The sequence below is a fragment of the Aythya fuligula genome, chromosome 3 (assembly GCF_009819795.1).
Source record: "Aythya fuligula isolate bAytFul2 chromosome 3, bAytFul2.pri, whole genome shotgun sequence".
In the NCBI taxonomy this organism is placed as follows: domain Eukaryota; kingdom Metazoa; phylum Chordata; class Aves; order Anseriformes; family Anatidae; genus Aythya; species Aythya fuligula.
The window spans coordinates 112,042,771-112,056,376 of NC_045561.1; the positions used below are offsets into that span (position 1 = coordinate 112,042,771).

Consider the following 13,606-nt stretch of genomic DNA (forward strand, 5'->3'; position numbering starts at 1 on the left):
GTTCTTCTGAATGGTCAGAAGGCTGTTTATTCAGTGTTGGTGTTTCTTAGCCCTTGTCAGATTGTCTTAGATCTTGATTTGCTTACAGAATTGGTCAGTGCACATATTTTGTCTGTCACTCGTGTGGTCCAATAGCAATTTTCATTGTCCCAGTGTGCTGTGCTGTGCAAAAGCTTTCTTTTAATTTGGGTGGTAACAGCGTTAAGTCACCAACTTTCCTGGGCTGATGCTCTGACATGCAGCAGCTGGTTTCATGACAGATGCTGGATATTTCCTATTGCCAGAATATTTAGGAAATAATTTTCTTTGGTATGTGGTGAACTGTCAAACCGGGGGCCTCCAAAATATTGGAATAAAAAACAAAAGGTGCATTTATCAGGTGTAAGGGTGCACCAGAAGACTGCTATTGCTCACTGTCCTCACCAGCCTTGACTACAGGTGACATGACTAAGAAGAGCCTAAGAAGGAATCTGATGGAGTGGCAGTGATGGTTTGCAGACTGGTTACACAAACCATGAAACTGCAGATCATGGCTTAGGTGGAGGTGAGCTAAGAGGTTGGTCACCATAAAGTGTTCTTGGCCTGTTGAATAAGTAGTAAGACATTCAGTGAACGCAGAACATGTCCCAAGGCAGGTGCACGGATCCATTCCCTGTTATATAAGCACTGTATTGGGTAATCGCTTTAGCAACACATGAAGGATTGGCACTTGCTGTTCTTCGACCCTCAGCAACCCCACAACAGAGGGGTCCTCTGAGAGACCAGGCAAGGTAGATAATTGTTTAATGCCCTCTGTCTCTAAGGCAGCTATACCAAAAGCCCACCAGAACCCTTTTGAGTCCTTGCAATATCCTCTTTTGAGATAGTCTATGCCAAGGATACATGGAGCATTCGGGCCAGTCACAATATGGTGCTTTTCCCACTCATTCCCAGTCAGACTCACTTCAGCCTCCAATACAGTCAACTGCTGAGATCCGCCTGTCACTCCACAAATATAGATGGGCTCTGGTCCTTTATAGCTCGATGGCATTATAGTGCATTGTGCACCGGTGTCTACTAAAGCCTTATACTTCTGTGCGTCTGATGTGCCAGGCCATTAATTCTGTTCTAACTGAAACCAGGACAGTGGCCTTAGTCTATGTAATAGCTGGCTCATGTATTCTCTTGCCTCCAGTTGAATCACACACAACCATGTTCTTTCAGGCAGGTCTTTCAGTGGACTTTCTGACCCAAAGTCTTCCCCTAGTTGTCCTGGACCTCCTGGTCCCTCCAGCAGCCATCTCACAGGCTCTTTGCTCTCAACATGGCCCAGACTTATGATCATCTACATCTGGATTCCAAAACTCTTAAAAACTTCACTGAGAGCTGTTGCCATGTAGTAATGTGCCATTTACCATTGCTCTTGACTAACCCAACTAAGTAGGGAACACCTTCATCTTCACTGTCTCATGCATGTTACTTGTACAGTATCTGTTATTGCCTGCTCCAAGTCTGGAGCATAGCCTTGCCACTTGTCACTTACAACATAAGTAGCATGGAAGGAAGTTTTTTCCTTCCTGCAAAATTTGATCTCATCAGCATTTATGTTTCTGGCTGTTACTGTGACTTTTTGTTTTCTGTCCAGGAGAATACTTGTTTCTTTCTGAATTAACATTTTGAAATGTTGGGAAGGTGCGGATAGGAGGCTGGAAGGCTGGGTGGTCAGCAGGCTGTCTTTCTTCAAGGTGAGTTTAATGCTCTGGAAAGACACAAAGGTGTAAATACTGAAGAGAGAGTCCCTTTGGTTACAGGGTAGGTAGTGAGATGCATGGATCCTTGAAGTGCCCTTGCCACGGGTCTGGACTTCCATTTAACGAACCACCCATGATTCATCTCTTCTGTCTCATCCTTGTGCTCTCTTTTGGTAGGATGTTGGTAGGGTGAGAAAGACAGTGTGGCAATCCTTGGAAATCAGATGGGACTGCCAGCTGATTGTTTTGCTGCAGGCTGTTGCAGAAACATAAATGGCATCACTTTTTTTTGTCCCTCACATAGATGAAAGGGTCTCAGCCTAGGACTGATGGGCTTCTACAGCTTAATCCAGAGCCCTAACTAGCAAAGGGATTCCAGCTGGATCCTCTCCTTCTGCAGGGAGTGTTTTGACGAACTGACTAAAGTCTGTATTTATTTCGTAGTAATCAACAGTATCATACTCATTTCTGCCTACAAATGAAGAGATGCGGCTTTGGTTGTTGGGTGGCTTAAATTTGGATTTAACTTTGGATTTGTTTCAAGATCTGTGCACTGCTTAATGAGCAACTTGTACACTTTCTAGGCAGGTTGGATGATGGTTGGCAAATGTTTCATCAGCTGTTCCATGCTAAACCAGTTCTTATTACTCCTTGGAGTTCTCTGTTTCTCAGAAACTGTAGAGCTGTGGTGACACATAGTGTTTGTAGGATGCAGTTCAGCAGATATATCTCATGCAGTGCTACTCTGTTATCTCAGGGAACAGTGCTCTTCATTGTCTGGCAAAAGTTTTTGTGGGATTCTGATGTGAACTAGATTGGTGAGCTACATTTGAGTTAAATCAAACTGAAGAAAAAGGAAGAAGACAAGTTTCTAAACCCATTTCAGTTCCATGATTTAGTTCATTGCATATCTCTCCAAATCTGTGTGTTGGCACAGTAGACAAGGCTTTGATCTGAAATATAGGAGCAGGAATAAACAGCTGGAGAGGGTTGGAAGTTGGCAAAGTCCTCATACAGCTCTTTACATTCAAAGTCTCTGTACTATCAATTTTCCTTCAACATCGTGGCTGCATGCCTGCACCCATTCAGCTAGTAAAATAAGAGTTTTTAAAGAAATACTGAAATGAAATGGAATTGGATGGACAACCCCTCAAATTAAAGATCATGATACTGGTGCAAGATTATAAGAGTGATAAATTGGAGGGAGTCAAGTGGAGGGCCAGTAGGAAGGGGCTGGAGCACGTGGCATGGGAAGGGAGGCCAGAGAAGAGAAGGCTGAGTTCTTTCCTTCTGTTTCATAAAAATGGTTGTAGATAAGACAAAACTAGACTCCTAGAAGTGCACAATGAAAAGGCGACAGACAGGCACTGAGGAACCTGCTTTGGCAGGGGGTTGGACCCGATGATCTTTCGAGGTCCCTTCCAACCCCTACAGTTCTGTGATTCTGTGATTCTGTGATATGAATTAGAACAGGGTAAATTATAAGCAGTTATATGAAAAAGTTTCTTATCACAAGGGTGGAGAGGCACTGGCATGGGTTCTTCAGAGACTGGAGGATTCCTGTTCATAGTAGTTTTCAAAACTCAGCAGAAAAAGGCCATGAGCAACTTAATCTCCGTTTGAGATAGCCCCTACTCTGAGCAGAACTTTTGACTAAGATGACCCACAGAAGGCCCTTACAGCCTAAATTTCCCTATTATTCTAGAAAGATTAGAGTAAAAAATAATATATTTTTAACTCTATTTATTTGCCTTTACAACACTTAAAAGATTAGAAAATAATAATAATAAAAAACCTTCATAACCATATCTGCTTAAAAAGATATTTTTACAAAAGTAAGTTCTCAAACAACCATAGACTTGCAGGAGACTCAAAGAAAATAATCTAAGATGAAGTTCACATAGTAAACAAGATTTCTGCATTGAATTTTTAGAGGAATTCTTTAAAGTTCTAAACCCCAAAAGTTGCTTGTTAAATTGTCTGGAGTTCTTCCAAGAGCCTTTGAATGGGCTGTGTAGTACTTTATTAAATTCTATATGAGTTTTCAGTTAGAAAGTTTAAGGGAATAAATAGGAATAATATTTACTAGTATCTGTTTTAGATTCAAGCCTGTGGAGTTTAAAACCACGTTTTAATTCCAGTCACCCCTCGTCCTCCCCAATCTACTTTCCATTACCTTCTCATCCTTATGCAAACCCAAGGAGACCTATGAAATACTGTTCAGCATTTACAAAGTGTTACCTTGTTTAGCCTTGAAATACTGGCACTTAGCCGCGGTTCTAAATTCACTCTTGCTTTAAAGCAGTTTTTCTAAGTTAACACCGGATACTGTTTGGAGCTGCAGTTGCCATACAGAAGATCAGATAGTGTGCAAGGAAGTGTTGACTTCAAATGAAAATATTTTCCCAAGTATGCTTACAAGACGTTCAAACTTTTCTTGTGCTGTGTGGTATCTGAAAGGTGAAAGGGCTGGGGGAAGTAGCCGAAATGAAAGCAAATCTCTCTGTAGAAGGTCTGTAATAGCAAGTTTTAATCTCCAGTATTATGAACAAAGCAAAACAAACCCTACTTGTCCATACTAGGCTTCCCTGTGATTTGAGAGAGTTGCTGTTACTGCTGCAACCACGGGATTATCAGTACTGCCTGGTATGAAATGCACTCATTGAGTTACTCGTTCTGGCTTCAAACCTCAACAGGGGTCACGTTTCAGCCCTGTTTGCCTATCCTAGTGGTGTGTTATTCTATTCCACTGGTTTCGCACTGTTTCAGTGAGATGTTAGCAGTATTGGTGTTCTGCATATAAAGAATAAGGTGAAATTCTACAGTCCATATTTATCTGAAAAAAGCCTGGTGTAGGGGCAGCCTGAGCTCCAGAAAGCTATCTGATTAAGGCTTCTGGAAGAAAGTTCTGTTTCATATTCAGTCACAAAAATATCCACAGGGAAGCTGAGGAAACTAGAAGAAAATCACATTAGGTAGTTAAAAAGCAATATAGATATTAATAATAATGAAAAAGAAACTAAAATCACTGTACACCACAAACAAAGAAATATTTTGTTAATGAACACAGTTAATTGTGTCAACTTCATTTGTTTCAGATAATGGGAAATCACTTCTAAGGATAAAGATCTTTGTTCATGTCATTTATTTTTCTTAATTATATGTATACAATTCTTTATTCATAACTACAAATGCTCAAAATTGGGTATTTTAAAAAGACATTATTGTAGCCGAGATATGGCTTGATGCACAAAGTTCTCTGGGTTGAATTATGTGTGGTAGTTCATTTGGTCATTAAAATCCTTTAAATTTCCTTGTTATTTATTAAAAGATTTTAATCATATCAAAAGTGTACAAAGAATAAATTTTATTGTGGTTGGGTCCATTCCTGTGACACACACAGACTGAGATATTCCCTGGGGAAAGTGAAGTTTGTCTTTTGATGACTGGTGAGATGATGTGTTGCTATGGTCCTTGTCAAGCAAAACTATTTTAGTAGAAGCAGCAGAAGAGGTCTTACCATTTTTAAACAACCATGGTTAATTAAGATATATGTATAAGTACATCTGGTTTGCAGGAAAGTTCTTGTATCTATGCTTTTGTGAACTGCTCCATCAGTTGCTTTGGTTTCAAAAAGGCAGGATTGTAGCTCTGTAAGAGTAAGTGAAGGATGATATTTAGATTTGCAGTACCTATATAATTCTTTATGAAACTGTTCTTCTGTAGTCCATATATGTATTAAGGCTTAGAAGTGGCTCTTGGATGAGAACTGAGCAACAATTCCCTGAAGAGGCAATGGTGAAAATGTTTCTTGGGAACTGACGTTACTGGGTGAGATAGAGTTACAGTCAGCGCTAAGGGCTGTGTTTGGTGAGTACTGGAGAGTAATTGCTGATGACTGATAGGAATCAAACTTTGGTCTTAGAAAAAACAAATTGCAAGCAGTGTTTGAAAGAAACATTTCCTTCTTGTCAGAGGAAAATATGATCTATCATTTTTGTGATATAAAACACACTGTCCTCAGAGTGTAAATCTCTGCTTTAGTAATGACATTGGCCTTTTAAATCGAGAAGTTTAGCACGACTCCTCCAGATTGCTTTACTTTGGGAGTATGAAAGCCTACCAGCAAAGATTCCATGTCCTCGTCACAGTCCTTAAAAAAAAAAAAAGAGAAGTACTAAACCCAAAGGATTTTGACATCTGTTTTTCGTTATCTCAGATTTTAAAAATGTATAGCATTTTGGAAAGTTTTGTTTGGCCTAATGCTTTAGTTGTCTTCTATGTTTTTAGCATGCTTTCAGGATGAAATATATATTTTAAAGAAAAGTTCAAATTGCTGCCTGCTCTAACATTGTCCTCCCTAGACAGGCTAATGAGTGAATCACCAGAAAATTTCCTGATAAAATCATGAGAATTAATGTCACTTTCACCCCAGGACAAACCATGAAAAAAAAAACAGAGTAGATTTTACTGTGGCCATACAGCTGAAATGTTGCTTGCCTTCACGTCCTAGATACAGCAATGGTGATTTCACATCCCAGAATTTGAGGATGAAGAAAGGACCCATTTTCAGTAAAAGCCTGCTGTATCTGTGTCTGAAGTGGACACTTGGAAGGCTGTAGCTTCTATTTCAGATAATAATGCAGGGAAATTTACTTGATGGGGAATTATAACATCATTCAATAATACCTTTTTCATCTCAGTTTCTCGACTGTCATTCTGTGGTCTGTGAATAGCTGATTGGTGATCTGCTGTATCATTTTACTAAACAAAAATATGCTCTTGCAGCCATCAAAAAAGATTTTTTGCATGCTTGCCAGGAAAGAGTCAGGGCTCTGTAAGCTATTCCTTTTGTATTTATGAAGTGCTTCTTGCTTTGGTATACAAGTGCCATTGAAGTCTTCAAACACCTGCCCTTGGCTACATGTTTATGCACTTCACTCAGTAAAGAGCCTTCCTGTAGTTCCCTCCCTGGTACCACATGTTGGTCACTGGATACCTGTCACCTAAAACCCAGCAGGAATGCTGAAAACAACTTAGATTTTGGTTTACTGAAACATGAATCGACGGATAAAGAAATGCCAACATTTTCAAAAGAACTGCCAATGAATATAAAGCAAATTTGGCATTTAAAGAGAAAAACACAGAGCATTAACTCTCTACAGCCTGTTCCTTTTGCTCTTTGAAGGACATGGTGTCATCCCTGATCATGTCCGTTTCTAATCCAGTATCTTCTCATAGTGGTCAGTGCCAGATGTTTCAGGCATTGTCCTTTGTTTATCATTACTCAGTCACCATCAAAGCATTCAAGCCATTCAATATCTTGAGCCTGAATGAGCTCAAGTTATTTTGAGATTGCTGATGGAAAAGGAGAGGAAGGAGTTGTTTCAACAATTGATCTGCACTAATTGCAGGGGTTGAAACCTTCCCTGATCCTGAATTGGTACTATGAAAGGCGTGGTGTAGGATAGCACTTCTCACAGAATAATTGAATATTTAGAGGAGCCAGTGCTGTCTTGCCTGCGCTTTGGCTGTATTTCTAACAGGGAGGTCAGCTTTGGGGAAAAGTTCTAATGCACTGGAGTAATGTGAAAAGTGAGAGCTACTTTTATATATACGTGTATATACATGTGTATATATATATATATATATATATATTTGTTTGCTTTTCCTGTTGCCCAACTTGTATGGTTACCTCACTTGTAAGGGAGCAGAGCTGATCTGACTCCAGGACTAGGTGTACAGCATCACACAGAGTTTGTATTCTACCAACTGGGAAAGGAAATGCATTCCAGTAGTTTATTTTATCCCCAGAGCACTTCTTTGATCAAATGATATAATTGCACTAAAGTAGTGCTTTTTCCTGATCTGATGCTGCTCTGTCACTTACTCTAATTATTAGGACTGTGTCAGTCTTCTTATAAGCAAATGCTGCCCTAGGGACTTTTAAATTAGTATGTGATTTGTATAAATAGCTATTTGGTACACACCTTAAGGCATTGCAGCAGCAAAATTGCTAAATGAGAACTACAGGCTAAAATTTAGAGAAAGCAGAGAATCTAGCCTTCATAAGCAAAACTTAAACGTCTCAGTTAAATTACTGTGTGTTGATTATTGCTAAGAACAATTATTATAGTTGCTCCAGGCACCTCAAAATTCCCTTGGACCAGTATTCTCTCACACGACTCCTAGGCAAGGTTTCAGTGTTTAGTATGAATAAAAAACTGTTCCTGATAAGAGATCTGGATGAGGTTATACTATTTTGGAACATTAGAGGAATTTGCTGGTTATGGCCTTGGGGCCAGAGAAAAGGCCCTGGGAGTGTTTAATTTAGTGAAGTAAAGATAGCCTTCAGATGCATATACAAGGATAGCTCAAGTTGACATTGAAATGATTCTCAGGAAGCCACATGAATTCTCTCAAACCACATGAATTGTGCTTCCCTGTCTGCATAGTCATGACAGTCCTGGAGAACATGCTGGCAAACGTGAGTAAGCAGTGCACCTTACAGCAAGGAAAGGTAACTGCATACCAATCTGGCCTCTTGGTATAACAAAGACATTGACAATCAGGAGAGAGTCTCTCTAGCTGCTAAGAAGGCTAGGGTACTGGAGCATGTGATAGGCAATAAGAGACTGAGGGAGTTTGTCTGTTCATCTTGGAGAACTAAAGAATAAAGAGAGTGGAATCTAATTACTGTTTGCCAGGATCTAAAGGGGTTGTAGAAGAAATGAAACCAGACTTTTCTCTGAAATGCATAATGACAGAACCAGAGGCAATAAGTAATCATTATGACTGATTAATCTTGACTGTTAGGCGTTGGCACAGGTTACCCAGAGAGGCTGTGGAAGCCCCATCCTCGGAGATATTCAGAACTTCACTGGACTAGGCACTGGGCAGTCTGGTATAAAGTGGCCCTGCATTGAGCAGAAGGTAGGACAAAATGACTTGCAGAGGTACCAGCCCAAGTTATTGTATGGTTATGGGCCACCAAGATGAGAATCACATTTCTGCCATTTTCTTAGAAAACAAGTCTAAGATATATGTCAGGTTCCATTTTAGGACTCTGTCCAAGTATTATGTGTTTCTCTTGATGGTCTTGTCATTACTCTTTACTCTACCTTTGAAAAAAGAGGTACAGGAAGACAGAGACAGGGTATTGTGTGATTGCTGCTGGTAGACTTGTGTTAGTGGTCAGTGGTGGGAAGGGAATTCCAAACTCAGTGTAGAGAGGAAAAAACCTTTGGGGTTGAGGGGACTGTAGCTGGTGCTGCACTTGAACATGCTGCAGAGTTCCCTGCACAGATGTCTTTATATCAACACCACAGAGATTTCCCCTCAGGCTTGAGTGCGGCAAAATCAGGAGCTATTTGGCAGTTGCCATGGAAACCTGAGAGTAATCAGCTTTTAGCTCATCATAACTTTAATGAGGCTTTGTCACCATGCTTTATTTTCATTAACAACTTTATTATTGTTGATAATGCCATCCTGTGCAAACAGAAGAGATTTGGTTCTGCGTAAGGTTTTTCTTCTAACTTTATTGTACTTTTGCAGAACTGGGGAGAAGGAAAAGGTTTTGTGTCAAAAGGCCTAGAATAGAAGATGTAACCAGAAAATTAAAACAGTATATTATGAAGAGAGATCAGAGGTATGACTGGTGTGCTGTGATGGCACAGGCCCTCATACAACCAACTGTAAGTGCTCACACCAAATGTTCCCCTTAGTGGCTCCAGGTCTGGGACTTTCTTGCCCATTGTCATAGGATCCCAGGAAAATCGAGGTTGGAAGAGACTTTGATTGTCTAACTTCCTACTCAAAGCAGGGTCAACTACGAGGTCAGACCAATTTGCTCGGAGCTTTATCAAGTAAAGTCTTGAAAACCTCTAAGGAAGGAGACTGTGTAGCCTTTCTGGTAACCTGCTCCACTGATGGACTGTTCTGACAGTGAAAAAGTTGCTCTGTATACCCAGACTGAAACATTCTTGTTTTGATTTGTTCTTGATGTTCTTCCACCATATGCCCCTGTGGAGGGTTTGGCTCCATCTCCTTGCTAACCTCCCTGTAGATATTGGCAGGTTGCTATTAGTTTTCCTTCTTCAGAGGCTGAACCAGCTTCTTCTTACAGGGCTAGTGCTCCAGCTCCCGACCATCTCAGTGACCCATGGCTGAACTCCCTCTAGTTTATTGATGTCTGTCTTGCACTGGGGGACCAGAAATCACATGCAGTATCTAGATGTGGTCTAAATGATGAGTCTGGCTTAGCTGCATTTCCTGTAAACTTGATATCTGTATCAATATAAATAAGTAGTATGAGCAGGCGAAGAGTTTGGAGCATCTGAATATTTCTTCCTCTAAGGATATATAACATGGCTGAAGGCCAAATCATCCAGCCTCTCTCTTTCTCTCTCTGTGTCACTGTCTATCTTCTTTTCCCATGTGTGAGATGAGTAATAAATTCTACATCCCTCATGGGTTTAGTTGTGTGTTTGTTAGACTGCATTATTGTAAATCATCTAAAAATTAACTGTCACTAATGATGTTTTTTGTCATGTTCTTTTGCAGGTTACATATCACAAGTACTAAAGAATTACACTGACCATGCCTGTGATGGAGAATACATCTCCCTGAGATGTCCTCACAGAACCACCATCAGCATCCAGTCTTCTTTTTATGGCCGAATTGTACCAAGTCATCAGATGTGTCCCTCTCGCTATCCCCACTCCTATGCAACTTTAATTAAGGAAGACGTTGACTGTTCAGTTGGCACTTCCCTTCAGGTATTGCATGATAAATTGCATCTGTTCATTTTGGATTTTTTTTTTTTTTCTCAGGCCAGGCAGCAGCTGTCTCTGTTGGTCCTGCATAGCTCTGCATTGAGCAGTGCTACCCAGCACGGGAACAATGACATCCCACTGAGCTTGGTGGGTGATTCATCTTTGTAGTTTAGACAGAACTGAATTAGATTTTGTTGCTAATGCATTTCTTAATTTTCCGACAGTCCTAGTCAATAACAGTTCAGAAATGAGGTTGAAAAACAAGTACACTGCAAGACCAAATTATGTTTGGACTGTGTTTAAAGATTTATTTTTTATAGTTCTCCTGCCCAATGGGTAGCTTTTTTAACATATTTAGATTTTTTTTTTCTTAAGTTCAGAAATGATTCTGTTTCAAAAGGCTTTTACTTTAGTAACTTGAAACCCAGTGAGAGTCCTTAACATTACTTCTTCTCCTGACTCATTTGGCTCTTAGGCCACCATAAGTGATCACACATCACTTAAGCTTGTAATCTCCCAAGCATCTGTAGTAGTTAATCACCTCTGTCCATTTGTGTAGGGGTTGTTGGCAATATGTATCCTCCCAAGAGCATACGTGACTTCAGCAATTCAAAGTATTATTTGGAAGGTGCCAGTGTTAGTCAACTGTCAATAAGGGCAACTAAAATTAGAAGCACAAACTGGCTGATGTTGAGATGAGTAGAGTCTGCTCCCAGATGTATAAGAAAGCCCAACTCTTTCCAAGTGCAGGACTTGGGACTGTGAAAATCTTTGGGCAAAGACCTCAACTTTTCTTAAGCACCCTGTGTGTTTATGGCTATGAATCAATAATGACTCATAATAAAAATTTACGGCAGAACTAGATTAGTGAACCTACAGGGCTAGTGAATCATTTCTTTTATAATTTGGCTAAAGGCCAGTGTTTCCCACATCACTTTTCCCTCTTGCATCCAGGACTTTTTAAGAAGAGTTTACAGCATTTTTTAAAGTAGATATGAGTGCTTTGGCTTCCAAATGTTGGTGGTAAATTCTTAAGAAATTGCACAGGGTTGGAGTTTGCCTGTAATGTAACCCTTGAGCTGACTGATTTGCAGCTGCCCTCTTAATAGTTCCACTGCACATCAAATGTCTGAGTTGTAGTATGGGAAGATGTCATCCTTATCAGTGGGAAGTTTTCCCAGATATGATAACGAAAGCTTTTAATACAACAGATGAGGCAGTCATGTTGTTTAAGGTGGGAGAACATGGACTGAAGACTTTGGCAGAGGCCAACCTTCCCTTCTTTCTTTTATTTATTTACTGATAAATTTGCTTGAAACATTCAATTTGATAGCATGATTGATACCTGTGTATATAGACTCATCCTTTGTGGGTGAGTGACCCACTTAAGACATCTGGAAGAACTAGAGAAAAAGGAAGATGTAGTCTTTGGCTTCTCATGCCATAGTTTTATATGCAGGAGGGATTTAAGCGACCTTTATCTACATATCTTCTTATGTCCTCAGAGCTGTTACCCATTAGCTTTGCATAGGTTCTTAAGGTGCTTGTAAGTACAGCTCCCCCTATTTATCAGAGTGAGAGTTGTGTTTCCTGTAGGCATTCTTGCAGCAGATCTTTGTACGATAAGTTTGTTACTTGACTAAGACCAGGACATGCCTATTTGCCCATTTTGGGGGGATGCATACCTGCTAGAAGAACATTCTCTGTTCTGCCACAAGTTTGTTAGGGGACCATTGGCAACCTCCTGAGTCTCTTTGGAAAATATTCACAGTGCCTCTCTGGTGCTTCTAAATCCGGCTTTGATACCTCAGTATGCGGTGTCTGGCCAGGGTAGGATGAGTCCAAATGCCAGAGCTGGATCTTGTCTTCTTTCCTAGTCCTGGAGGGGGTGATGCCTCTCTGAATGTAAAGCCAAAAACTCCACAAGCTGAATGGCAAGCTGCCTGCAGCTAGCTGGTAGGAAATGCATGTATGTAGGAAAATTGGACATAGACAAGAAAATTGTAGACAAGAAAATTGCATGTATTCTTGTGGTTTTGAAACTCACTTATATGGCTGCTATAAAGAGGACCATTGTATATGTGTTCTGATTGGCACTAATTTAAAAAGCCAGCTAAACTAAACACTTCCAAAATTAAGTATATAAAATTACGATGTCTAATCGAGCCCATGACTGTATAAATTTATTGCTGTTCTGGAGATTGGCCTGGGGGATTGTGAAGGACAGTTACAAATACTATTCCCTGCAAGCACTACCTGTAAATAACAGTTAATTCTCATTTAGAAGCTCTGTCCCCTCTAAATGTCCAGTTCAGACATACTTTCTATGTTAAAAAGGGAAAAGAAAGAGTTGATTACTCTGAGACAACCACTGCTAATTCAGCCTTAGCAGGCTGGCTGCCAGGATCCCTTGCTTTAGTCACTTGTTTTTATTTGAAATGAAATGCAGACCACTTGGGAGAGTGTGTCCAAGACATGAAGGCAGTGACCCCAAACTGTGCACATTTCTGTGATTCTAACACCATAATGTTGGATTCAGTGGGAGATTTTCAAACGCACAAAGAATTTGGACATTCAGTCTGGGATTTCAGTTTTAATGTGGTTTGTCTCCTGTTAGCTTTTAGATCAAGTCACACATATGGAGAGATCAGAACAACAAAATAAAGTTGTGTTGAAAGTCAGACATTATTTGCTTTATAAACATCCTCCTAACCCTATTCCACTCTGTTAAACAGGGGAACCCAGAATTAGCACAAGTCACATGAGATATATTGCAGGAAGAAAAGAGAGATTTCTGCTGTATTAATGAAGCATCTTTGAGATAATTTAAAGATGGGAGTGTAGAAAACTCCTACACACCCTTTAATACTAGGAGCTTATTTTGTGCTCTAATGCTGTTATCTACAGTCTGGGCTGGTATGTTCTCTTCTGTACTTTGCCTGTAGAGTCCTGCTGAAGTTATTCGTCGCTGGGAGGCAAAAGAGAAAAGTGTCCTAATCCCAGCCAGGAGGGCAGGATGGGGTCACAGAAGAGGAACATCTGAAGCTCTGCCTTGGTGGATTTGAAAAAAGAGCTGCATTGGCATGGTCCTATTTGTGTTGG

The 13,606-nt window shown here is 40.2% G+C and overlaps 1 protein-coding gene across 1 annotated transcript in view; it reads left to right on the plus strand.

The window, feature by feature from the left end:
• EVA1A (eva-1 homolog A, regulator of programmed cell death) overlaps positions 1–13,606 on the plus strand; it is a 199,102-nt gene that overhangs the window by 44,313 nt on the left and 141,183 nt on the right. The window contains exon 2 of the mRNA XM_032183515.1: positions 10,293–10,507. Coding sequence (XP_032039406.1) covers positions 10,293–10,507 — 215 coding nt within the window. The remainder of the gene's footprint in view (positions 1–10,292; positions 10,508–13,606) is intronic.